This window comes from Symphodus melops (genome assembly GCF_947650265.1).
Source record: "Symphodus melops genome assembly, chromosome: 20".
NCBI lineage: Eukaryota > Metazoa > Chordata > Actinopteri > Labriformes > Labridae > Symphodus > Symphodus melops.
Window position 1 is genome coordinate 3257681 of NC_136710.1, and position 19735 is coordinate 3277415.

General features: G+C 39.4%; 2 protein-coding genes across 3 annotated transcripts; one reads left to right on the forward strand and one right to left on the reverse strand.

Moving 5' to 3' along the window:
- Positions 1-1126: 1126 nt before the first annotated feature.
- Positions 1127-19107, reverse strand: ripk3 (receptor-interacting serine-threonine kinase 3). Of its 2 annotated transcripts, XM_079371462.1 has the most exons (15): positions 19054-19107; positions 18311-18386; positions 16927-17072; positions 16684-16846; positions 16136-16291; positions 15249-15397; positions 14767-14816; positions 14140-14301; positions 13907-13989; positions 13734-13791; positions 13548-13615; positions 13286-13337; positions 13000-13175; positions 12391-12579; positions 1127-1158 (listed from the first exon to the last, which is right to left on the reverse strand). In XM_079371462.1, the coding sequence occupies exons 3-14, from the start codon at positions 17064-17066 to the stop codon at positions 12391-12393; spliced, it is 1446 nt and encodes a 481-aa protein (XP_079227588.1). In that variant the 5' UTR covers positions 17067-17072; positions 18311-18386; positions 19054-19107; the 3' UTR covers positions 1127-1158. The 2 variants fall into 2 exon arrangements, with proteins under 2 accessions (XP_079227588.1, XP_079227587.1); XM_079371461.1 differs by lacking the exons at positions 1127-1158; positions 18311-18386; positions 19054-19107 and having other exon boundaries at positions 12298-12579; positions 16927-17080.
- Positions 2792-8787, forward strand: LOC306841193 (cerebellin-1). The gene is made up of 4 exons (XM_079370908.1): positions 2792-3036; positions 4518-5222; positions 6347-6466; positions 7556-8787. The coding sequence occupies exons 2-4, from the start codon at positions 4917-4919 to the stop codon at positions 7751-7753; spliced, it is 624 nt and encodes a 207-aa protein (XP_079227034.1). The 5' UTR covers positions 2792-3036; positions 4518-4916; the 3' UTR covers positions 7754-8787.
- Positions 19108-19735: the final 628 nt, after the last annotated feature.

Consider the following 19735-nt stretch of genomic DNA (forward strand, 5'->3'; position numbering starts at 1 on the left):
CCGCCCTTTTCGAGTTGGTCTGGCTTCGATTGATTGGTCCCATCAGGGTTTGATTGACAGCTTTCACAGCTGACTTGGCAAATCGATTCGAGTTCAACAGGTTCGGCGCCCTGCTGCAGATTTAACAGCTCTATCTGGGGAAAAAAAACACGTCTTGGCGAGAAGTTGTGTTGCGCTAACTGCTGGTTATTTAAGAATTCCCTAAATTTCCCAGAGGCCCTGAGTTGTTGTCCGACAATGATAGTCAGCATTGTGTGTCCAAATGAGGCCGCCATGTGACCCGTCGACACGACTTGTTTATGTTTGGTGGAGTCCGCGGCCTCATTAGTCATTGAATATTTTTACGAGTCTCTTTTCATCGCGCTCTGTTTTCTTTAATACAACCGAAGCGACTGTTTTGTTTTAAGAAACAAAAGGCACAAATCAGTTTTGCTCGGGTGGATTAGGACGCGCATTCACATCGCACATCCAGTGCAACGTGATTTAGATTCTCCTGTGTGGGTTTGTATTTCGTTGTGTTGAAGAGCATCGATGCCTCCTCCACCCTGAACTAAAACAAAAAAAAAATCTCCCCAACCTTGATCCCGTAAAGCTCTCGTGAAAATCTGAAGAATTCACAATGCGATGAATAAAAAGTCAGGTGCTTGAACGTGCACAATAAGACACGTTGTCAAACACGCATCCTTTGTTTCTTCACATTTGGTTCCCTGTCATTGAGCATGTAAAGAAGGAGATTATTGCACTGAGCTGCTTTTTATTGATACTTTTGAATCCTGTTTCTCCTGCCTTGTTTTTCCTTCACTCTTGCTTTAACATGTTGTTGTTTTTTGCAGACTCCACCTCTGATCATCAATGCACGAAAGACATTTCAATCGACATTTGATCGACATATTTTTGACTGAATTCAAGTCATGTAAAATCACATTTTTTAAATTGTAACGTTCCCCAAATTTCTAGGGGATGTGGGGCCGAACAATCACCAATAAATCAGGATCATTTAAAAGAATGGAGACTGGAAATTGTCATAAAAAATAAAGTAAGAATTTATTTATAATAAAAAATCACACACAAAAAAAAAAACCTGTTCTCCATAACAAAGAACAAACAACTAAACTTTTCAATAAGCACTGAGACCTCTCACCCAACCATGACACCAACCTGCAACAGAGAGGGAGGGGAGAGTCAGCAGACCATAACCTCTAACATTTAAAAATACAATTTAGAAAAGAAAAAAAAAGGTCAAAAAAATTATCCACAACAAGACATTACAGTCACTGCTGCTTGTTAACTAACGTGACCTCAGGCACAGTAGACGCCACACCTTTGTGGTTTTTGGTGAAACATTTTAACGATGAGCAGCTGTCATTGTGTTGATGTCAGTGCCAGTAACACAAACAAAAGAAATGTTGTTTGGCCCAGATTTTCTCTTCTATTTGAACTCTGTCATATGAAAAGTTATGACCACATTTCCAGGATATATCCTTGATCTGATGTAAAAAAAATAAATAAAAAAAAAATCCTGTAAAACGTTATGCAACATGATGTGTATGACTCTTTGTCCTCCATACTAAAGCAATGAATGGTCTCTTTTGTTCCTGACCTTCTGATTGCCCACGCGTCATATTTCAGTTCCTCTTCTTTATCTAAAACAACTGATTTTCACATTTCTTTGTTACCTTTTTTTTTTTTGCTTTCAGAACAACTCATGTCTCTTCATCAAAACATATCTGAGTTAATAACCATTTTCTGCTCTTGCCAGATCCCACTGACTGTATAATCTAATATGGCCTTTGATGCTATAAATACCCTAAACATGAATGTATGGATGGCACTTGGGCCTATATACTTTGGTAGCACAATTATTAACTTACAACATTACTAGTTGTCATCTTTATTATTATTATTATTATTATTATTTGTGAGGACACTTCTTTCAGTGTCTTGACATTCAGAGGTTCCTCAGGGTTCAATACTGGGCCCAGTTTTATTCTCAATTTATTGTATCTATTTCCAGAAGTGGGATTGAATTATTTATTTCCAAGTCAAAGGTTAATCTAGGTCACAATGACCCATACACAAAACACATTATTCATTCTTACTCTTCGTGCGGTCCTGGATACTATAACTCCTCTTACATTCACTTGATGGCTGGAACTCGGCCCTATGTGCTTCCTTTCATCAGTCGTTGTCGGCTCGGCCTCGTCTTTGACACCTGAAATACCAAGTTAAGATTTTTTTTTTTTCCCATCTTCTGACAAACACTGCCAAATAGTTCCCTCCCCTCTCACATAATGTAAGAATTGTTTGTCCATATAAAGCTTTATAAGGCTCATAGTCAGGTCTGCGTTCACTTTATTCACAACTTTTCACTGATTGATTGTCTGAATGGTGAAGTCCATGTCATATGACTTTTATTACAACTTTCTGACACAGTAACAATGATTATTTTCATATTAAGATTTTTGTTGTCCAAACCCGTCCAAAATCTTTCAGAAACAGTCGGAGTAAGAGACACAAGAAAAGTGTCAGTAAAAAGAGTTAAATCATCATTGAAAACTAAAATGAACATATCGAACGTATGTATTAGATATAAAAAGACTTTGAGATTTTTCCCAAAAATGTAAAGTGCACAAATAACATTTATTATAATTCTAATTATTAACAGACGATAACCCCCCCCCCCTCAAAAATCTAAATATAGCAGTTTGCATTTGAACCCTCCAGTTCTGCCGTCTTCTGTGTCATGTGAGGTAAAAAAAAAAAACAGAAAAATGAGGAGGAGGGAGGGGAAACAGGTACAGTAGGGGGTTGAGGAGCTGTGAGAACAGAAGGGTTGAGATGCTGGTGAAGTGATTAAACGTCTGCTAGGGTCTGGAGCAGAGAGGTAGTAATAGAGGAAGAGAGAGAAAGCGAGATTGGGAAAATAGAGGAAAAGGAACAGAACTAAAGAACTAAAGCTAAAAGAGAACCCGGGCTTTTGGGATGCTTGACATTTACTGCAGACACTTTCATTTGAGCCAACACTTAAAGTCAGAGGTAAGTTCTTTTCCATTTTTTTCAAACATGATATTTGTTGTTTGTAATCTGACATGTAGCATAAGTTTCAGTATGAGCAGCATTGTGAAATCAAATTATCCAATTTAACCAACTTTGCATAAAAATGTGAGATTTTCACTTAATTCTGACAAATCTTATTTTGTTGCAAATTCCTTGAATATATTGCATGAATACTTATGAATACATACTGTATGATGCTTGAGCTTATATCACCATATCTGGGGGGTTTTTAATAGTGGGTTTATTTATAGTGTCTGTGTGTAAAGGAATGCTAGTGCAGTGAAAATGCTTCAATTGGAAGGATGCAGGGGGAGAAAGTGTGGGAGTTTTTATCCACAGATGGCCTCTCCATGGAGGGATTGTGATAGTCTACTGCCCCCCTCCCCCTCTTGAGTCCAGCTGGCATTACTCATGCGGGATTCTTCCTGGCCAAACCATTACCTCATCAATTTTTCTCTAACTAATATCTTCCTGCCAGATAATAATTTCCTCCTAATATTGCCAGCCACTTTGTCTCTCAGCTCACTTTTTAAATAGAAGCTTTCTTTTCCAGTTTTTCTTGAATCTTAAGAAAAACTTGACCCCAATATTTTTGGCAGGAGAAGATTTGGGCATCCAATTTGGCACTCAGCAATACAAGTCTGTTTTTTTTTTGTGGTGTAAAACTAATTATTTCTGTTTACATGGTGGTTAATTATACAAACAGAAAGCTAATATCATAATTTAAAGAGGTTAAAATAATATATTGCCACTTGATTTTTCAGATTTTTTACTGTAATTTTATCAGTTCATCGTTTTATCTGGGTTATATGGAAACCTGTTATCCAACCCTATAATTAAATATGACGCTCAAGCTAAGATCTGATGTCGCTGTAGGCCTTGAATACTGGATTGTTTTGACTCCTTGTTTGTCTTTTCACTGACGTTTGCAGGAAGTGTCGTACTTTGAGTTTGACTGAATGTGTTTTTTTAATTTGAACTTCTCACACTGACAACTGAGAGAAAAATGATTATATATGGAATAATTATAAGAAAACCATCGGCGTTTGAGATTAAAGCATTTGAGATTCCCAACACAACGCACGTTCAAATACTTCTCGTGTTGAGACACACAAAGCCTCTTTACACAGAATGTGGAGTGTAAATGATGACATCCATGTTTTTACACAAAAACATAGACATCATATTTCAAGCTAAGTTTGTAAATGTACTTTGAATTTGAAAATCTTTTCCAGCCAGTGCCTCTGCTACAATTTTATAAAATAGCAAGAAATGAACCCCGATAGAGGCCATCTTTGTAAAAAAAACAATTTGTTCTTAATGACATGCCTGGTTAAATAAAGGGTAAATAAAAAATAAAAATCAACAGAAATGGATGATAAAGTAGCCAAGCTTCAGTCTTGTCATCATTTTTTTATGTGCTGGTTTTACATATATCTGTCATCTCCTGCTTCAAACAGGCCTGAAGCCCTTTCAGCCCTGGAACCAGTTTGGATTTGTGTTTCGCTCATTGCCGTCAAGTGAGCCGTCAACTGGCCTCAACCTCGTCCATATAAGGACTCTTTGTTTGTTGTTATGGGAAGCGACCGTGTCGGTGCCAACTGGTAATCTTTATTCAGAAGACTCCACATCCAACTTGAGCTGGGACTTTTCTGAATCATTAAATGTCTTAAGGGACACAAGAACACTGTGGCTGAGGAGTGATTTCAAGGATAAATGATGATCCTGCTGGTAAAGTAACGTGCACACAAAGTTTGATACATTCTCTGAGAGGATTCGTGGTGGCTATTCAGTCACAGCTGGGAGTTAAACCATCAACAAAGCCCAGAAACCAGCAACGCCCATCCAGTTTTGGAGCTATGCCCTTTCCATCTCCTTCCTACTTGCAATATTTTTCTCATCGATATGTTTTTTTCCTGGGACTATTGGTTCTGGTTCTTTTGGGGCCAACAGAGGTCAGTTGCCAGAATGACACTGAGCCAATCGTTTTGGAGGGAAAGTGTCTGGTGGTCTGTGACTCCACCCCCTCAGCTGAGCCATCGGGTAACGCCCTGGGAATGTCAGTGAGGTCAGGAACTGGTCGTGTGGCCTTTTCAGCAATCCGTAACACCAACCATGAGCCTTCAGAGATGAGCAACCGAACCATGACCATCTACTTTGACCAGGTTGGTCTCAGTCACGTTTCGAGATCACACATAAATGAAAGAAGAAGAAATATGTTAGCCTCATGTTAGCTGATATGCTTCTAGGTGGTAATTATTCAATAGATTGATGCTGCTTAAATATTGTCACAGAAAATAAAAAACTTAAGTGACTAATATCTAAATTTGAACTTAAAACATTTTAAAATGAATGCTGAACACAATTATTTTTCATTTTTCATTGTACCAAAAAACCTTCTGTGTTCAGTGCTCATTAAAAATATTTATATATTACTGATGATGTGCAACTTTATTAGTTTGTTAGCATGCAAATACCCATCGTAAGAACCCAGACAACACAAAAACCAAAACACAAACAAGGATTTATCTCCTCAGGCAGGTCATTCAGTAGGGTCGGGTCAGTAGTTAGTATACTGTAGTATTGGACAATGGTGGCCTTGTAGAAAATTAAAATAATCTCACAATTATACCAAATCATCCTGAGTGGAAAATGAATGGCTTTACCAATTTTCCAAGACATTGCATCACACTGTTGTTGAAATATTTCCATTTGCTGCAGTGGTGAACTTTTCCACTCAGTGGGTAAAATACTGCCTCTTGCTGCTGTCAGTGGGGAAATAATTCTCATTTAAAGTTCAAGCTGGAATTGCCCAACTCTTTCGTCTGTGTGCGTGCTGCACAGACAGAAAGAATTCTTGTGATTGAGGCCAGAGAGTGTCATCAACAAGCACTGTCTGAGTCATAACCGCCGTGTGAGTCACTATCACATAATTAAAGCTTAGGCCTCGATACGTTGGCTGCACGTGAAACATGTTGGTCTGAAATGTTGGCAATATAACATTATAATTATTGTTTAAGGTGCGTGATTCATTGTTGGGTAGCTTTAACTGAAAGCTAATAAAAATTGTATTATTCGTGATCTTGAAGTGATAAATAATAATGTTTCTTCTGTGTCCTGTATCTGTATCTATACTTGTTTTGTGTAGTTTTTGTCGACCCCAAAAAAGAAAAATCTCCAATAACAGATTTTCAATAAAATATCTGACTAATTTAACACACCATCAGTAGACCAATTCAAGGCTTTACTGGACCATAAATAACCTCTCTTCATCTCTTTTTCTTCTTAGATTCTAGTAAACATTGGCAGCCACTTTGACCCTGCGAGGAGCATCTTTGTGGCCCCCAGAAAAGGAGTCTACAGTTTCAGCTTTCATGTTGTCAAAGTTTACAACCGGCAGACAATACAAGTAAGAACAACAGCTTAAAGGTCACATAAAATACAAAATACACTTTGAGTCTGTCTACAAACCCCCCAATTATAAATAAAGTCCATCTTCTTAGTCTTTCTTATGCTCAAACAGGCTGTTTGGAGAATGTAAACCCTCACCCAGGTGGGTGACACTCCCACACCTCGGTGATCGTCCTGCCAGCCGCTGTAAACAATAGTGCATGGTGCACAAAAGCCCAACCCACTTTTCCTTCCCAGAGAGGGGTGCGGTCGAACACAGCTCACCTGCATTAAAACCTCCAGACACAGAAGAAGCCTGTTCTCATCAGGACTGAAATAAAGGGTCTTATAGGCATGATCAAGTACCAGAGTGGATTTTTTTATGGAGTTTTTGGGGAGTTCTGAGACTTATTTAAATCTAGTGAAAAGAAGGATAATTATGTGACTTTTCAGTTCAGTTCAAATTTTCAGAATAAGAACAAAAGCCCCATAATATGATTTTATTTTTGCATTGCATGTATATAAACCAGATGGGAAAGGGTCAATCTGAAAGAAACCAAATCTACTATTAGCTACTACTACATGTAATCTTATTTCGTTTCTTTCACGACCAAGATGCTGTTGTTAGTGAATTTATTACAGAGATTCAGAAATAACAGCTTTATAGAATTTGTTAGCTTTTAACAGAGCCAAGTTATTCAGTTAGCCAGAAGTTGCTGTTTGTTTTTTGATAGCTTGACTGCAGAATCCTCATCCAAATATTCAACGTGCTTCTGGACAGCTACGATTCAAAGCTTAAGGACATTAAAACAAGCTGCTGAATTTACAGGTTGGGAGTCAGCTGTGAAAGATAACTAGCCAGCAGGTTAAACTGTCTACAATTGCAGTAAATGGTTAAACTAACCTAGACATCTAGCTACCATGATATTGTATTGTTCTGACATCTAACAGTCTGAGGAAGCCGGTCCTCCAGGACTGGAGTTTGGCACCCCTGATATAGACACTTGTAAATTCAGAGTGCCTTTAATTACCCAGATTTAAATCAAATGTATGTCTTCTGGGCATTTTTTTCTGATGCTATCTCATTCCCTTCACCCGTCTCTCTCAGGTGAGTTTGGTTCTGAACGGCTGGCCGGTGATATCAGCTTTCGCAGGTGATCAGGACGTGACCAGAGAAGCCGCCACCAATGCTGGATTGGTGATAATGGAGAGGGGAGACAAAGCTTACCTCAAACTGGAGAGAGGAAACCTGATGGGAGGGTGGAAGTATTCCACCTTCTCGGGGTTTCTGGTGTTTCCTTTGTAGATCTCGGTCGTGGTAGGATGAAGAGTGTGTTGTTGTTGTTTCACAGGGGAAGTAAGGGAGGGCAAGGTTTAAAAAAAAGATAGTATAAGAAATGAAAGGAATAGGGGGAAGTTCAGTGGTCACAAGCTGAACACTACGCTGACGTTGGAAGTGACAGCAAACTGGTTTGATGCAAAGACTTGTATCAAATGGACTTTGCCCCAAATAACCCTGAATGTAGTCTACATTTCTATTATTCTACTTTGTCTAAGTGTTGTCTGACTACTGTGTGTGTTGTACTGTATATGCTTGCTAACAACAAATTTTTCAATCCTATATGATTATATACTATTTTGGGGGGGAATGTCAGCTCCCACAAACGCACAACCAAAGCTCCCAGTTTACTGTATGTGCACATGTACGAGTTAAATCAGGAGGGAGCATTCACAATCCTTGAAAGATATACAGTACGTGTATTATGTCTGATATGCACGGCTCAAAATCACCTGTAAGAAAAAAGTACTCACTCACTCGATCACACGCTGGGCATGAACGACAAGCTGACTGGAAGCTAAATCATAACAGATTGTTCCTTGTCAGGCTGGAGGCTGGAGACGTCATGGAGGGGGGGAATCAGAAACAAATCATGCCTGTTGTTGTTGTTGTCGGAGTGATTTTGGACGATGTCTGTCAGTTTGTGCAGGAAGATTCGTGGTTTTAATAACAGTTCATAACTCCAGCCGAGGGTTTGGAGGGAGGGGTCCCGGGAGAAAGTTTAGGACACCCACAGTTGGGGAATCGGCTTGTGGCTCTGCTCTCACTTTGCAATTGATGGCAACCAAAAATTTCGAACATGCCAGAAAATCATCTGAGCGGTCGGGAGCAGCTGATCAGAACGTGACGGCCCACAGTGCAGTCCTACGACTCGAAAATCGGTTCTAAAGCTGTCAGAAATTGTACAGTGTACGCAACTTTTAATGCATGAAATACAGTGATAAGACTTCTTTGAGTGAATAAAGGAAAATCATGGTGTCTAATTGTCTGCTTTTCATTCTATCTATTAATCCATCTATCTGCGAGCTTAACTTGGTTGCTTCCTCGTATCAACTTTTCCTGCTTCGCTTCACCGTTCTAACTAAACGGTCAGAAATCACAGGAGACAATTATTGGTCTGCTCCAGGGCCGCAGTTGTCGCTAACTCTGTTCACTTAAAGTCAAGTAGTGAGCAGACACGGGGAGTCCCGAGTTCATAAATGCTGCTGCTTATTGCATTCTCCTTGAAAATGCTGACACTATTATCGCCTCTGAACGACCCCTAACAAACCTCGTACATGTGCCATCGATCACCTGATGCAAACAGACTGTTGTTCTGAGGATAGTTTGTGTCCCTGCTGTGTCCAAAGAGCTTCACTGATGGCAACAGAGGGAGTAAACTAACAAACACATCCTGAAACTCAGCAATAACTGAACAGGACTCATGAAGGTAAACAACTTTGCAGCTTCACGATGAGAATCTTCAACTTTATACACGGATCATTTGTGAGTTTGTCGTCAGGCCGGCACGCAGCAACAGTGGGTCTCTCTGCGGTGGATCCGGTAGCAGATGGAGGATTGGCAGAAATGGAGGGGATCCTGTGCCAGAAGCCTGCAGAGTTCACACTGGACCGTCACATCCGATCAGTGTCAACGCCCCGGTGCACAGCAGAGGTCTGTGTAAGCACTTTACAGACTCGTGTCTGAAGGACCAAACAATGTGAGGGCTTTCATTCAAGAACTAGAGGAACACCAAAACTGACCACGGAGAATAATCGACATGAACGAGAGGATTTTCACCAACAGGGTCATTTTCTCAACATTATCCACAGTCGAACAAATGAAAAGGAAGGTGTAAATAATCATTGTCAGTGCTTACTGAACTCTTTTGTTTGTAATATAAGAGAAGAGACAGAAGTCAGTAAGAGACAATAAAGCTGATTTGAAAAGCAGTAGCGCCACCTACAGTCAAGGTTCAGTCATAGACAAACTTAAAGCACATCAAGTGCAAACTCCACGTCCCCAAACTCAAACAAAAAATAAAGAAACTGCAGGACATATTGGAGACTCCAGGTGGATGAACATATATTTGTTACGTAACATGGAACCGCTCAAAAATAGCCATTTCAATTGTGTTTAATTAGGATTTTAACTTAAATATTGCACGCAATTATTACGATTTTTAACTGGCGTCATGTTTCTTGTGAGTGAAGAATTATTCCTATCAACATGTTTACATCACCACCTTTACATCAATTGTATCGTGAATCAGTTATAAACTTAGTATACAAGAGTTTTACTTTTAAGAAAAAAAACGACTTTTTTTTAAAAGAAAAATATGACACCTAGTGTTTAAAACTGGTACTGCAGTCCAATTTCAAAACCTTACAGAGAGCCGTCTCCTCACACAGGTGGCCATGTGGTGGACACTGAAGCTTCAGTGTTTAGCTCGGGTAAAATCACTTCTATCTGAAGCAGTTCCGCTGACCTGATAACTGCTCTCATATCTGACAAACCGAGGGGCGTCCAAAACGACCGTTTGGGGGCGTCTCAAAAACTTCTTAATATATCTAAAAATATAAGTTGAATTCATTTTTTCCACACCGTTTTTCTTGCTGCACTTCATGGGTTTATGAAGCTGCACAAACAGTCACAACAATAAGAAAACAACATATCAGAGACGAGTGCTTTCCAAATATTTATAGTTATACAAAATACATTTTATGTTCAAGAACCACAAGTCAAACTTCAAGAACCGTTTTTCAACAAAGTATTGAGTTAGGAAGTTTACATTTCTGTGTGACAATAAATCCTCCTGTTTTGATCGGTCAATGTGTTCTTCAGGCAATTTCTGGCATCTGATGGTGAGCTGGCACTGGGACTGAGAATATTCGTTGACCACAGTTGGTACAAAAGCAAAACCATATGAACACACTTGGCTGATATTTACACTGCTGACAGGACAGAACAGAGGTGTTAAGCCTGGCTCAAAGTTAAACATGTTCACAGACGAGAACCACAATCAATAAATACTGAAACAAAAATAACAAAAGCACTTCTTTCAAAAAACAGATTTTAAATTAAAAAAAGACATGACAAAATGAAGCTACACAACACAAAAAAAGGATAAACCAACCTAAGAGAGCTGTGGTTCAACCTAATATGTGATTTTAATCTTAACAGTTTGAAGGCCTCCATTGGATAAAGAAGAAGCTGATTTCTACACTGCAGTGTATTAATGCCTGTCCGAGGAGGGGGTTAAGAGCACACTGCCAAAACCTTTACATGTTTCACAGCACATTCACATTGAGTGATTCCCTTGACTGTTAAAAGAACAAAAGAGGATGTTTTTAAAAATTATAAAAATGCTTCTTCAAAGCTTTTTTTTTTTATTTCACAGCGGCCGCCAAAATCAACTCAAAATGAAAGTTCTTACTGGTAGCTTTAAAGGTTGTGGCTGTATTGGGTCATGTGTTAGTCTCAAATGAGATCTATGAGGCTGAGCCACATTTAAATACATACTGTACATATAATGGTACAATGGTGTCCATAATAAATAATGACGAGAATATAATAAATGATTTCGCCAGAGGTCAGGTACCGACATATTAGAGCGAAGCATGGGGGGAAAGTTGTCGGACAAGTCCATCCGGGCAGCTCTTTCCAGGATATGCCCAATCGGAAGCTCACTCGTTCAAACTTTCACTGCAACTGAAAACAGCGCCGATAAATCAGAGGAAATTGGGCATGTGGAGAGCAATAATCGGTAGCCGATGAAACGGCTTTCTCCTTCCATCAATGGAGAGCAGTCGTCCCCCTGGCAGCCCTGCAGCGTTCTGATCACCATGAAAGTCCTCTAGGGAGCTGATCAATCAGTTGGCACGTGGGGTGAGGGGGTCTTAAAGAGACAGCAGCTGAAATGAACTCTTTCAAACAGAGCTGAACCAATGAGAGATCTAACTGATGCCTGTATCACATATAGAAGGAGTTTCGTGAGCTATATGTCTGGATGTCCCAGACTGACATCATTAATGCTGTAAGAGCCGATAACTCGGAGTTCATTATTTCTCTTGAGGTTCCTCTTATACTAGGAAGTACTCTGAGAAAAAAAAGAACAAACTTAGGGTGTTTCTGTCGAGCTAACATGGTCTTTACATAACTAGCTAGAAGTACAATGAAGTGCATTGTGCAAATTTTGGCACCATGTATGTTTCAAGGTGGGTCAGCACAACAGAACTAGCTACCTTAATTCAGTCATCAAAAGCAAAAGGAAGTTTCTATTCCTGCTCAGTAATGAAACAGATTTACCTAAACAGTCAGAAAATTAATTAATTATCCGACTAAATAAATAAATACTCAAAATGTCAGGAGTTTTTTACGCACTTGAAATCTTCACTTATCTAATGTGACTGGTTCATTGAGGAGTACAATTTTTAAAACAGCACAGTATGAAAAGTTTGTAATGATGAATGCTGGTGTGGCGTCTTCAGAGAAATTGAGAGTGGGGTGGGCAGCTGCCTCTTTGTCCTTCGGCCCCCTCCCCCCATATTGTTTGTGCACGCTCCCGGGTTGCAGCTCTCTGCAGGTTTTAAAACCAAGAAAAGTTTAAAAATGCTTCACATCACTCAGCCTTCTTTCTTGTCCGATCTACGTCCTGACTGCATGGATGAGAAGTCGACACTAGGGGGTGCTGTCGGGTGCCGCCTCCTCTCACGGAGGTCCGGGTTGTTGATGTTCATGGTGTTGTTGTTGCCGTATTGAATTCCTGTCACGTCGCTCATCTTGACGGAGGGGTAGCAGGAGAAAAACTGACGCTGTGAATAAAATGAATAATAATAATACAAAGTGAGAAAAACCGTCAGATATTTCTGCATAAAAGAAACATTCATCCAAAAGAAAGTTTCTGGGCGCTGATGACCACGTGGTTAGGTCATGCCCAGTGTACAGAGTTATAGCGGCCCGGGTTCAAGTCTGACCATCGGCTCCTGTTTCACATATCATTCCCCACTTCCTCCCGATTTCCTACTCTATTCCCTGTCCTCTCGAATAAAACCAAAAATACCAAATGAACCTTAAAATGTTTCAGTTTGATAAAGAAGATAATTCAGGATTAACTATAAAAACCAGACTTATAATATATTGTTAATTTTTTTATGACTTAAAACCCAAAAACTTTCTTTGAGGATGAAATATTTTTTGGGATTTTTGTCTGAAGCTAAAGACAAAAAACTCACTAAGAGCTGTGGTAATGTATTTTGTTCTCTGTTGTGATGTGATCTGTGGGACGAGTGCACCCTGGAAGACGCGGGCTGTGAAGACGAAATGGGCTGAACGGACGACCACATCACTTTATGTCCCATCGCTGAACTGTCGACTTCACACGCGTTAACTGGACGATGTGAAGGGGAATCTGAAAGACAGAAGGACAAAATCTTTATCACACTCAAACACGAGCGGTGTTTTTTTTAAACGTCTGCTTTTGTGGTTTCTTTGCAGCTCAGACACCAACTTCCATTTTACCTTTGAGTCTTGGGTTGAATCTTTGATTTGCCATCAAACCACCTGCCATTTCCTGCAACAAAACAAACCACAAGTAGCACACCATCAAAATGACTGCTAGTTTCCAGTTTGTATAGTTTGTCAAAATACTTTTAAAGTCTGTTTTGGGATCAATAGTTTAAATGTGGACTAAATGAATCTTTAAGAAAAGACATTTTAAAGTTAAAGTTGTAGCTGTTAGATGTCGAGGTCTCTAACTGAGGCTGAGCTGTCGAGTTTATACCTGTACTGGTGAAGGCCCAGTTGGCACGCTATGACACAGGTTCACTTCTTTACGCATGACAGCAGCTGCTAAAAGAAAAACATAATAATATATTGATAAAAAATAAAGGTTTAAACATTTAATAGAGAAGTCTTCTTTAAAAATGTAAAAAAAAAAAAGAAAAAAAGTAAAGTAAAAAAAACCCACCTGACGCCTCGGTGATGTGAAACTCCTGAACTTGCTCTATGAGCCCTACTTCCTGGTCCTTTAAAGAGGAAGAGAAAGTGTGAGTCAATGTCAGTTCAGAAAGAAAAAGTTATCACCAAAACCTTCTGCCTCTACGCATGATTTAAGTGTCGATTTGGAAATTTGTTTCTTACCAGTTCCTTGAGCACTTGATGGACAACGTCAACAATTGCATGTTTGTGCATTTTATACAATTCTTCTGTCTCCATTGTACAGTCTGTAAAAAAAAAAAAAAAAGGTGAATTAATACTGAAATTCCTTTCAGGAATATCTATGTGGCACAGTCATCCTGTTGTTATCAGGATACTAACATTTCTCCTGCTGTATGCATGATGGTTTTCATGGTAAATCAAAATGTATTTCTCACCATGGGATGAGGGCCTTTTGTTGGGGGTTCCCTCCCAGCATTTTTCCATGAGAGCCATAAGGACCTCCAAACCTGCAACCCCCATGTCTTGGCTCCTGATCTCAGCCAGTGATGGGCGTTGTCCCTCCGGGACTAGGATGCGGACTATGCTGGATGTCGCATCTACAAAAGGGAGAGGACATTAAGGTTGGTTAGATGTGCTGTTGAAAACTGCTTTACTACCTTACCAGCAAACAAAAGTAAGACAGCTTGTTAGCAAACAAAGCAGAGCCTTCAGAAGCGGTTAGCTAACGGTAACAAAAATAAAAAAAATCAGACACAATCTGTGAATTTAAACTACAAAAACAACAATAACTGCATTTGTTACCGTTAGCCACGCATAGTTAGGTAAGTAGTTGGAGGAGACCAAAACAGAGCTGGAAACAGAGTTAATATTAAACCAGTATTTGTCAACTGGAAATGAACACGCCTCGATATGGGAAAAAAAAGTTGGTTCATGTCGGCTCGATATTCATAGTCGCCAGTCCAGTAAATCTGAGATATGCTAGTTAACGTCGGCAGAGAGTACAGAAAAGAAAAGGAAGCAAAGTTAAGAGGGGAGGCCAAAAAGGCACGAGTGTCTCTTACTTTCATAAGGTTTTGTCCCTGTGACAATGGACCATAACAGTATACCATAACTGGAAAAAAAGGGAAGAGGATAGCTTATTTGATCATGCAAGTACATCATACATTTGTATTTTGGGTTTTTTTGTAAACTGCAGCCAAACTAAACTAACAAAAAAAAAAGTGCAATGGTTGTCCAGGTGCATCTGGTTGTTGTTTATTTGACCAGGAAGTCACTTGATTGTCTGAAAGTCTGATTCAGTAGCTACTGTAAAAGCTTTTACTTTGTAACCTTATGAGCTAAGCAGAAATAACTTCTCTCTCGTGTTAGTTTTACTTCCTGTGAAAATATTTGCTTGGTTGTAGGCTTACTAAAGCAACTCTTTTAGTAAAGCAAAGGCATCTTACTTGCTCCCATAACAGTCAAACTAGCCTCAGTATGAGTATTTTGATAAAGGTGGCAAGGTGGTTACTACAATCCAAGTTCTGTTTTAGTTCTTTTATACCTGTAGATATCAGAGGCTCGTGTCGGTTTGTAGTTCAGATCAAACGCCTCTGGTGGCATGTATGGAAGTGTCCCTCCCTCCTTCATCCCAGTGTCCTTGGAAAGCCGCGTGCTACTGTGGTAAAATCTGGAAAGGCCAAAATCTGTAAGCTGGAAGAGAAGATAATTAAAAGGAGGAAGGGACACATCCAACGTATTTTAACAGAAAGTTTACAGAAAAAAAATAGTTCCGCGTTAATTTCACTTCTCTTATTAAAATGCTGAATCACAGATGGAGTCACCAACATTTTCTCAAGTTGCATCATTAAGGGGGAAACCATTTATCATTTTACACAGCGGCTACATAACCACATTTCCTCCTCAAAGAGAAATAGGGCATTCCTGGTGCTGATTCTGCATTTCAAGATATAATAATGTGATTGGAAAAAACCTGGACAATGGCTAACGTTAGCTTACAGCCACCTTACAGCTACCGCTAGCTTTGTAGACGCTAATAGAACATGCTACCATTCAGTAGCTTTTTAATGACGCAAAAGAAAAAGTTTAAATCCTAGCCGTCAAAAAAAAGTTGTTTTAATCAAATTAACAAGACTAAGCTAACATAGCTAACACAACAGTGTGAAGTGACTGAATCTTAGCATTAGCTGTTAGCTATGTAAGTAGCTATCAAACATGCATTGTTTTTATAGGGATGATTGGCAAGTCCTTTTTTTCTTCTTTCAATATTAACTGTCTTCCAAGCAACTTATTTATGTAAAATAGTTAAAATGATGACTTTAAGTTGCCCTGCATGTGTACGACATACAACTTGTCATGCAGTACAACACTTGAGACAGCATTACATTCTAGTCTCAGTAAACTGCCTTCCCACTCAAGCCTCGAACTCACCTTGGCGTTAAGAGACGGGTCTAGCAGAACATTGCTGGGCTTCAGGTCCAGATGGAGCATGGGGGGCGACAGAGAGTGGAGGAAGTTCATCCCCAAGGCCACTTGGTGTGCCAGCCTGAAGACCAACGGCCAGGGTGGAGGTCCGGCTAAGGTTTTCTGTTGGAACAAGATGTTAGCTATGAGTAGGAAGTAGCTTCTGTGACATTTATTTATTTATATTCCTACTTTAAGAGGCTGTTGTATGTGCTTATAAAGCAACCATGCTAGCATTGGGAGTGTCCCGCCACTTTCATGCACCATGTTCTGAGTCCCCACAAAGTTCTCTAAAACACTAACATGTCCTTGTTTTGAAAAGTCCATGTCCTGGTTTTAAACAACTAAAACAACACACCATGCCTGGTCAATCAGGCTGTTGAAGTTTTTTTAAAATATCTACTCATATTTTTGTTCCTGAACTTAAGCTGAGTTTTTTTTAATGCAAACTTTTAATGTGTGTATCCTTAATTAATTAAAATAAAATATCTGATTGTTGTTTTTGTACTAGTTACCTGTAAAAAAGCCACTGATCCTCTCTCCATGAACTCCATGACCAGTCCAAGCTGTATTGATACTGGGTGCGATGGCAGTCGACCCTTGAAGATCCCAAGGACCTGGATGACATACGGGCTGCTCCCTTGACGCATCATGTCGATCTCTCGCAGCAAAGCTTTGCTGAGTGAGTTTTGTTCGCATCATTAGTGACACTCAACAACTTTTGGTTGTAGAAAATAGAAACTCTCGATGATGATTACCTGTCATCACAACGAAGCAGTTTAATGGCAACGTCGGAGCACCACTGACGATGCTTGACTTTGTAGACGTGTCCAAAGCCTCCGGAGTCAATCACCCTCCAGTCCCCCAGGCTGGAGCATTCGATACACCTCAGTGCCATGGTTTACTGAAGGAAGAAATGATCAGTTACAAGGTGCAAAAGAACACAGGTCATGAACTTTTTTACAGGTTTATAATTTCATTTGACCTATTATGCTGATCCCCATTTTAAAACTCACGTTACAATGCCGGATGTTCAAAATAAAAGTTTCCGATCATGAATTAAGCAAAATTGTGAGGCCGTGATGCACGTATATGCACAGTTACCATCTTGTCTTCATGCTACTGGATGCCTTGAATTTCCATCGGGATCAATAAAGTATCTGTCTGTCTGTCTGTCTGTCTGTCTGTCTGTCTGTCTGTCTGTCTGTCTGTCTGTCTGTCTGTCTGTCTGTCTGTCTGTCTGTCTGTCTGTCTATCTATCTATCTATCTATCGTCATAATCTCTCTGTTTAACCTGCAGTGATCAATGCAATAAATGCAAATTTATACTATATATCTATCTCTACAGGTCGAACGTAGACCTATGAAAGATATTGGCCGATAAATCGGTTTTAGATTGTTTTCCCTCCCCAGTATCAAAATCGGGATCAACACCATTGATGATCAGGGCCTCGCACCAATTAAAGAAACAGTTCAAATAGACTGAAAAGCCCCATAGATCTCAGGGGAATGCTTCATAACACTTATTCAGCCGCGTTATGTAACCACCTCACCTGTATTTAACGTGTCATCAACGCTCACTCAGCTTCCTTATTGCAACAACTTGGTGCTCTGCTTTTCCTGTAACTGATTAACTGTAGTTTCATTTTGAGAGACCCAGCCACTCCTTTATGCTGACTCCCCGTCAATCTCACCTGACCATCCCACCTCATTTACTCACCTGTTCCCTGTTTTTCCCCTCTCATAAGTTTGCTATTAGATCAATGAGCTACAACAGAAACATGGAGGCAGTGAGATGGTTCAACAAAACGATTATTTTTGTTCCTGATGCTCAAACTGAGGATATAATAAGAGAGTTCATGACTTCAAATCGAGTTTTTGTTCCTCAACCACTCAGAAATGTGAAAGTCAGATGTTTCAACGTGTATTGAAACCATCCCTGTCATACATCCATGTAAGTACCAAAACAAACACAGATTACAGAGTATATTTTGTTATTTCGTACAGTAAGCATTTAAAATAAATGGCAAAAAAAAAATCACAGATGCTGTGCAAAGTTATGTCTTTAAATTGCGAGTGTTTAAAAAAAAAAAACCAAAGATGTTTCATGAATGAAAAAGGGAATCAAAATAAAGTACTCACATGCGTTGACTTTTCTTTTCAAGGTGAGCTTTAAATGTCCTTTCTCGATGTCATGCTGTGGCTCCTTGTCTCTGCTCTGTTCAAATAAAGACGGACTGTTACTTACCGCAGGCTCTGACACGTTTTATAACTGTTACCTTTTCTGGTTTGAACTCTTTTCTGCTTCAGGAAATCACGTGTGTGTTTAACCTACTATGGAAATGCCACAAGGGCCGTGTCCATTTTGTTAGTAAAATGGTCTCTGAGTTTGGTTTGTATGTTCCTATCAAACTGTCCTGCAATTGTACATTTGTTTTGTGTTTTTTTGTGTTTTTATTTTTTGCTTGTGCCTGCTTTAGGACTACATGTGAAATGTTGCTTCTATGCAAACTCTGGCATATTTACATGGAGGCTATTTGTTGGCATGTTGATTGATGCGCACACTGTTCTAGTTAAATAAAATCAACAAATATAAAGTGAGAGAGGAGAGAAAAACACAACAGCGACGTCTCAAAAGTGTTCAAAATCAGATCTGCATGAATCCTGGTAAGCCCACAAACGACTGATTTAATGTTCTATTCAAACACAACTTTCTACTGTAGTTTATAAACTGAAAACAAGACGTCTAATACATGATGTGGTTGAGCCGATAATCACACTATAGGCACACATTCATGAAAAATCACATCTTCCAGATTAAATCAAAGTATTACAGACTGAATAAACAGGCCGATGAACTTTAAATAAAAGGGGGAAACACTCACCTTTAAGGATTAACTCTTCTGTCTCTGCACAGATGGATTTTAAGTGTGTAAACAGCCTCCTGCTCATTCGGTGAATGTCTGATTAAAAGCTCGCGTGTGATGGGGTGTTGTGGGCAAAATGAGGAAGTGAAAGAGTTTCTCTCAAACATCTTTTTCTAACTTCTGCTTGAGGACTGCCCAGCAACACGGGCAAGTGTGTGCAGTTACGAAAGAATTTACTTTTCTTGTTGTTGTTTTTTTCCAAATGGGTTATTTTCCTCGACATGATTCTTTTTTTGCAGTGTGGTTTTATTTATAGATCGCTTGAACACATTTCTCCGTCTACACCTTCATTTTAATTCATTGGTCAGCTTGAATTATTACAGAATCACTGTATCCCAAAATGATTGACGTCAGCTGACACGCATCCAGTATCACACATCTTATCACCTGTTGATGTGTTGTCTCACTTATCGTGTATCGTGTATCACATCGTAATGTATCGTATTGCAGCGTAAGCTACCAGACCATTCCCAAACATCCTCAATTTATTTATTTATTTTACAAAAAAAAACATGTGATCGAGAGACAAGACACGCAGGGGAAATGGTTTAACATTTTCTGCAATTTTTTTTTCACTTTTAAAGTTTTTTTTTGTTTTTATTCTTCAGCAAACAGAAAGAAAAAAAGGCATCGATTATTA

Coding starts and splice junctions, on each gene's coding strand:
- ripk3 (XM_079371462.1), bottom strand. CDS start 17,066: ATGGCACTGAGGTGTATCGAATGCTCCAGCCTGGGGGACTGGAGGGTG. Junction 14,817..15,248: donor CGAGCCTCTGATATCTACAG/GTATAAAAGAAC, acceptor CTTTTTTTCCAG/TTATGGTATACTGTTATGGT. Junction 13,990..14,139: donor CAAAAGGCCCTCATCCCATG/GTGAGAAATACA, acceptor TTTTTTTTACAG/ACTGTACAATGGAGACAGAA.
- LOC306841193 (XM_079370908.1), top strand. CDS start 4,917: ATGCCCTTTCCATCTCCTTCCTACTTGCAATATTTTTCTCATCGATAT. Junction 5,223..6,346: donor TGACCATCTACTTTGACCAG/GTTGGTCTCAGT, acceptor TTTTCTTCTTAG/ATTCTAGTAAACATTGGCAG. Junction 6,467..7,555: donor ACAACCGGCAGACAATACAA/GTAAGAACAACA, acceptor CGTCTCTCTCAG/GTGAGTTTGGTTCTGAACGG.